Source organism: Monopterus albus, unplaced genomic scaffold (assembly GCF_001952655.1).
Source record: "Monopterus albus unplaced genomic scaffold, M_albus_1.0 scaffold56.1, whole genome shotgun sequence".
Taxonomy (NCBI): Eukaryota; Metazoa; Chordata; class Actinopteri; order Synbranchiformes; family Synbranchidae; genus Monopterus; species Monopterus albus.
Genome location: NW_018127936.1, coordinates 1,419,648 through 1,426,604, shown reverse-complemented (window position 1 = coordinate 1,426,604; position 6,957 = coordinate 1,419,648). Strand labels below are relative to the sequence as shown.

Here is a 6,957-nt window from a genome sequence, read left to right as displayed (position 1 = left end):
TAGGGAAAAGGTGGAGTACCTCCTGAAACCAAGCAAGTTGATATACAGGGAAAAGGTGTGATGAACACTAGTAGTGAAGTAGTGAGGAAAGTGAAGTGCCTCCTGACATACAGGAGAAAGGCGTGATGAAGAAAGGAGGCACACAGAGGGAGGGAGGATCCCCAGCTTAAAAGATAGATGACTTACTAATACTAACTTACTAAGGTCCTCTAAATAATGTGTTCTCATGTTTTTACATTCTTTTCATTAGAGTGAAAAGAATGTAAAAAATAATAAAAATAAGCGATCACATTTCCTGGCGTCCTGACTCCTCCTTGCCGTACCATTTGTGTAGTACCTCACTATGCATATAGCATTAAGGGCCTTGCCTAAGGGCCCACGCTGATGCTGTGCCCTGACAGAGAATCGAACCCCAACCTGCCGTATCAAAGTCAGTGGGGTTACCCACCAAGCTAACCAGCGGCTGCGTAGGTACACTTTTGTGTATTATTGGTTAACGCAGCTTAGCAAGGAAAAGAGGGTTGATGGAAGGCATCATATTTTTATACATACATATTTTCCGGCAAGTGTTTTCTGTCCGGTGGTGGGTGTGTGATCACCTGTATATGTGTGCATCGGGGCATGAACTCCACCATGCCCAATACAGAGAGCAGAGGAGAATTGTAAACGTGCGGCCATGTAGAGACAGAAATGGCATGCCGTCGTGAAAAATAAGATAAATAACATAAGGCTACTTAGTTTGTTTAATAAAAGAACAAGGTATAGACCTTTTCTATAGGAAAGGGAACCTTAAATGACTTCTGTTGTGATCTGGCACTATATAGAAAGTAAAATTGAATAAAATTAACTTGACCCTCAAGGGGGGGCAGGGCACCCCCCCTAATATAATGGTAGGGGAAACACTGATTATAGTGTCATTTACATGATTATTTTTTGGTATTAATATTTTTTTACAGGTGTGAACTGTATGGGGGGAGGCTTTTTCCTCTTTTTTTTTTTTTACAATTAACATTCCAACTCATGGTGTATTTGTTGAAAAAGTTGCAATTTGAAGCTAAAAATCAAGATAACTAAAGACACTTATGTAAAAATAAGTGTAATATATTTGTTTTTACATTGTAAACCCAGGCGGCTTTCAAATGTGTGCATTGGCTCTTTTCAACAATATGAAAGCTTTGAGGAAAGAAAAACAGCCTTATTTTTAGTGGGTGTTGAATAGTTGTCAGATGCCCTGGGGACATATACTCTAGTGAAGGACAACATGGACATGGAGGTCAAAGGAAATGCACGTAAAATATTCAAATATACGGGATTTCTGCTCTGAACTATGGAGAGATGCCATATGAAACTAAACATCAGGTATGTAGAGGAGATACTGAGGAGGATAGTGTAAAGAAAACAGTGACAGCAGAGGCTAAGTTACCACCGGTACAAAACGTCACATCTGTACCTTGTCATGACAGATTTCATCTTGTGGCTGCACACACAGGAGGAAACCTTGAAAAATAGATTTTTCTTTTTTTTTTTTTTTGTTGATCAGAAAGGTGCAAAGATCTGACCTCTTGCATCGGTTAAAACCAGTTGCAGAAAGCATGTAAGCTTTGGTTTCAGGCCACCTTACGAACCAAATCAGCAATGGTGTATGGTTAAATGTCAGAGTGGATGTTTTGTATGTTTTCAAATGTAACTGCTGATGTCAAATGTGAGGAAATCAAAGGGAAGATTCATGTCAATTTTATGTCAGTTCAGTTTGTTCAGAACAAAACACATCAACTACAATGTCGCTTTCATATATTATGATCATTAATTCACCTAAAGGCAGAATTCACAGTCATACGAGGTTATAATTCTAACAAGTGAAAAATGTTCAAGAAAATCTGTTAAGTGCAAGTTACAAATTGTAACAGTGTAACTTCACTCTAAATTTGATCCTTGCCATATTCTAAGTCTACAAATTACCAGCAGGGTAACCTGTTAGTGTAGTAGACTGGAAAACTGTTTTCATATGAAGAAGAGGGTGGTGATCCTTCATGATGTGAAACTAATGAAAGTACTGTTAATATATCAAAGTATGTAAAAATATTTTATATCCACAGTATGTACAGTTGTGTACTGTCAGCTATATTTGGCAAATTTCTGATGATAAAAAGAGCAGTACCATTAGATACTAGTTTGTATGTTTCTTTCCTTTTTTGTAAAAGCAGTGTCTACTATGCAAACTTAGCATTGGTTGTCATGATAGAAGTCTATAACTAGAGATGTTCTTGTAAGTGCATTTTTATTTTACTATTATAAGTGATTTGATTTGTGTGGGCTAGTGTTTCCATTTTAGCTAATTCTGGCACGCTTCATGAATCTTGCTGAATGCTCACCTCTTTATCTCCTCTAATTGTTTTCTGTACAAAGTGTAAGAAAGAATTTTTAAGACAATAAATTATATTTATAAGCAACACTGAAAATGAGGTGCTTTCGGTGGCTTATTTCAACAGAACTGTTTTGGGGAATGGTTTTACGCTTAACATTTGCCACATTTTGTATTGTAATGGTGAGTGTATACCATGAATACACACTCATCTGCCACTGTATTAGGTACACCTGTACAATTGTATGCAATTCAATGCTAAACTTCTGTCTTATCATCCGTGTTTATCAATCTCAAAATATTTAAATTTTTAATGCAATTGTCATAAATATATAAATTCAATTACAAGTTTATTATTGAGGTCGTAGTTAAAGGTCTTGTTGTATTGGACTACATTATATTCAGAGACGTTCCTAAAACTCTGACCCTCTCATTATGTAGCTGGGGAGGACAAGAATATAGACACCCCTAAATATAATGTAGTCCAGTACAATAGCACCTTTACCTTTGACCTTAATAAACATAGAATTGAATTTATACCAAAAACTGAACATAAGCACAAATGTTAATGTGGAAGTGTTGCACTGAATTACATAGAATTGTACAGAAGTACCTAATAAAGTGGCCAGAGACCGTAAATACATATGGTGGGTAGTACTTTGCAATAGGTGGTTGTATAAAATAGCCTGAAGGGGAGGAAATTGAAACATAATATCCTTATGGTGTCACTGTTTAACATGCTGTTTGCTCAGCAGCACTGGTGGGTTGTAATGAGCTATTACAGTTTTTTTTTTTTTTTTACAAAAAAAATAAGAGTATGGCTTAACAGTAAGAGGCGCAGCCAATTTACTCATTAGTATGCATGACAAATCTCAAACGGTGCATCAGCCTGCGGTTGAGTTTTGCACTTTATTTGGACAAACCGTTTTACTGCACTACTTTCCCTCACCCACAGTATTTACAGATTTAATAAGGCACAAAAATCCACGCGGCCAAATAGGGCATTTATATCACAAAACATCTGTCACACTCAAACCTCCAATTATTTTATGGTTGATGGAGACCAAAAAAAAAAAAAAAAGAACTCACTGACCTCTGTAGGAGAGCTTACCAAATAATTTACAAATGAACTACAAAAGATAAAATTGAGAAAGCCCGGTTAACCTTTCTAACACGACTGTTACGTGAGAATTTTAATTACTGTAAAAACTTACCTGATAGAAGCACTGTATTTTTAATGCAGTGCGATTCTTTGTAATGGTTTTTAAACCATTTACTCACCAGCAGGATGCAACAGGTGCAGCAGCTCCTCACAGCATATAAACGAAATAATAGACAACTACATCATCAAGCAAACTTCCCTTCCTGTAACGGCTGTGGAGCTCCTAGAGATGGCACCATTCTGCCTCAATCACTTCATTAATGTAATGCTTCATCTCCTCACTCATGGAAACCAGAAGGAAACCGAGGCTTTTAGCACCTCAATCCAGAATTTATTTGGACATAAACTTTATTTTTCACATATAGACTTAAAGAGTTTGAGTTTTACATGGAAAATACACTTTCATAGCCCATAACAACTCAAAAATACAGGTATACCTTTCCATCAGTGTCTACAAATGTTACCAGCATAAACAAAACCTTTAAAGCCTCAAAATACTTTGTTACATAGTATCAGTTTATGTAACCAAAAGTCTATTTAATGTGTTCAAACCAATTACAATATAAAGCCAGGAGTGGGGTGACAGTGTTTTGAAAGGAGGTGTCATGCTGCAAAAACAGATTGCCTTCAAACACATCCCTTCCATTCTATCGGTCAGACCTTCATCTACAGGTAGGGTAGCTTTCACAGAAAGCAGTGATATAGTATTCCACTCACTGGTCAGTAGCCTATCTGCATAACTCTGCAGATACAGTACAGTGCCAAATCAAACTCTCTCTGTCCAAGGCCTTTTCAGCATGTGACCAGGAACTTACAGCTATGTGGTTTTAGAATTCTCACACCAGTCTGAAATGAAATTCTCATCTCCAATAGACAGAACAAGGCCACACAAGACCTGATTTAAAAAATAAAAATAAAAAATTTGTTTAAGTTTCAGTAAACCACTGTAGTCCTGTAGTCATTTGTTCAAAGGGGACTTGATTTGGAGAGTTCTGGGCATCTGGACACAATGTTCATAATCATCTATTCTCCAAACTGAGCCTCATGCTTCCTGTCCCGTCTTGTTTTCCCAGAAAAAAAAGGCTCGTGTGGCCTGGACTAGAGCCCTTTTTATGTGTGTATGCACACACCTGGCAGTGCCTGCTCACAGCTTGATATCTTGTGATTCTGACATCTTGGCAAGTGTCTTTTTGACCCGTAGGGCTGTAAGCCGGGAGGCTGGGTTATGGGCCCAGCATTCTGTCATCAGCTTTCCCATTTGTCTCAAACACTGAGGAGATACAGATTTATGTTACGAAGGTCATTAATTTGTGTTTGTTTGTGCGTGTATGTGTACTGTAAAATGGTTTACCTCGTCACTGGTCCATCGATTAGGAAAAGATGGTCGCAGTCTCTTGATGCAGACCACCTCTCTCATGTCTTCATATGAGGGGTCTGTAGGAACTAACTCATGGTAAGGTAACTGGTACTCTTCAAGGATCCCTACAACAAAGAAGAAATACACTGTGTTGGCGTGTTGTTTGATAAATTCTAACTACATCCCAAAAACTAGACAATGTGCTTAAACTCCATACTGCATAGCCATCAAAAAGTACAGATTTAGTTGTGTGTGTTTTTTTTTTTAGTGGAAGTCTGGTTTTTAGTGTCAAAAAAGTTCCATAAAAAGTATATTTACTATATTTACCTCCTGATATACAACGCCGTGCAATCTCCCAGAGAATGAGCCCAAAGCTGTACATGTCGGCCATGATATACGACTGAAAATGATTTCTGTTCAGCGTCTCGTCCAGAACCTCTGGAGGCATGTAACGTTTGGTACCAACTCTAGTGTTGGGAGGGATGTCAACTTCATTGGTGTCACTGCAGAGTAGGAGATGAAAGTGATTATTTTACATAAGAGTTTAAAATCAGCGAATCATGGATGATTTGAAAGAAAAGTTAAAGTGGAATGTTTCTTCAAATTGTGCCAAATATCACTGGATGTCGCTGACCCACTCACCTGATAAACTTGACCGACAGTCCCAGGTCAGCTATACAGCAAGTCCCATTTCTTTTCACCAGTATGTTCTTGCTCTTCAGGTCCCTGTGAGCTATGGCAGGTTTGCCCTGGGTGCCAAAGATCTCTGTGTGGAGGTGGCAGAGTCCAGATACGGAGGAGTAGGCCAGTCGCAGCATGGCTTTGTTGTCTAGAGTGGTTGATTTGAGGTAGTCATACAAAGAGCCATTTTCATGGTAGTCTGTTATTAGGTAGAGTTGGGTCCAAGATCCAGTTCCTTTAATATCTGCAGCTATAAAGCCTATGAATGGAGTGGGCAGGAAATGGGGGGTGGGGGGATGGGGGGGTTGAAGAGAGAGGGAGTTTAACAGGCGGGGATTTACAATCAAGTCGAGGAAACAGCCTTCCAATGTAAATCTCCATGTTACTGGCTGTATTTGACCATGAAATATTGTGACTGTAACTGTACGCACATCTCTGGAATTTCATCACTTTTGTGCTTAATAGCAGACGGTACATAAACCTTGTTCTGTCTTCACTGTTAACATGCGCTTTTTCACTGGGACAATGTATTAGTTAGGCTTAATTAGACTGTGTGGTAGAGTAGAACTGACCACTTTTTATTTTTCAGATTTTTTTTCCTTGGGGCTCTTGTTTCGAGCATGCCCATGCTGTGCATAAATTCTAAAGGAGATCATTTTGAATCTTTGGAGAGAGTTCATTTCATCATTCCTAGAGGAAAATATTTTGTAACTAACTAGTTTAAACCAGCGTAAATGCATGTCATGTTAAGCTGTAGTATTCACACAGCAAAAATTCTCTAAGAAATTTAAGTGAGGACATTTTGCCAGTGATTATTCTGAGACTAAAATAACTACTTTAGTAGAACTGAAGCAGATTTAACCCATCTAAAGCACTACTGTTAACAATGGCATGTAAAAATTGAAAAAATAAACTTTGGCAAAAGAAAAGATTAAACATTTACAGTGGGTACGGAAAGTATTCAGACCCCCTTAAATTTTTCACTTTTTGTTATATTGCAGCCATATGCTAAAATCATTTAAGTTCATTTTTTTCCTCATTAATGTACACACAGCACCCCATATTGACAGAAAAACACAGAATTGACATTTTTGCAGATTTATTAAAAAAGAAAAACTGAAATAACACATGGTCATAAGTATTCAGACCCTTTGCTCAGTATTTAGTAGAAGCACCCTTTTGAGCTAATACAGCCATGAGTCTTTTTGGGAATGATGCAACAAGTTTTTCACACCTGCATTTGGGGATCCTCTGCCATTCCTCCTTGCAGATCCTCTCCAGTTCTGTCAGGTTGGATGGTAAACGTGGGTGGACAGCCATTTTCAGGTCTCTCCAGAGATGCTCAATTGGGTTTAAATCAGGGCTCTGGCTGGGCCATTCAAGAACAGTCACGGA

At 38.2% G+C, this 6,957-nt stretch overlaps 1 protein-coding gene across 3 annotated transcripts in view; it reads right to left on the bottom strand.

Moving 5' to 3' along the window:
- Positions 1-3,516: 3,516 nt before the first annotated feature.
- bmpr1ba (bone morphogenetic protein receptor, type IBa) overlaps positions 3,517-6,957 on the bottom strand; it is a 60,736-nt gene continuing 57,295 nt past the window's right edge. For 2 of the 3 annotated variants that reach the window (XM_020602558.1, XM_020602557.1), the window contains 4 exons: positions 5,524-5,821; positions 5,209-5,384; positions 4,876-5,006; positions 3,519-4,794 (listed from right to left, as the gene is read on the bottom strand). In XM_020602558.1, the coding sequence (XP_020458214.1) occupies positions 4,669-4,794; positions 4,876-5,006; positions 5,209-5,384; positions 5,524-5,821 (731 nt within the window). In that variant the 3' untranslated portion in view covers positions 3,519-4,668. Of the gene's footprint in view, positions 4,795-4,875; positions 5,007-5,208; positions 5,385-5,523; positions 5,822-6,957 lie in introns of all 3 variants that reach the window. The other variant, XM_020602559.1, reaches the window with a different exon arrangement.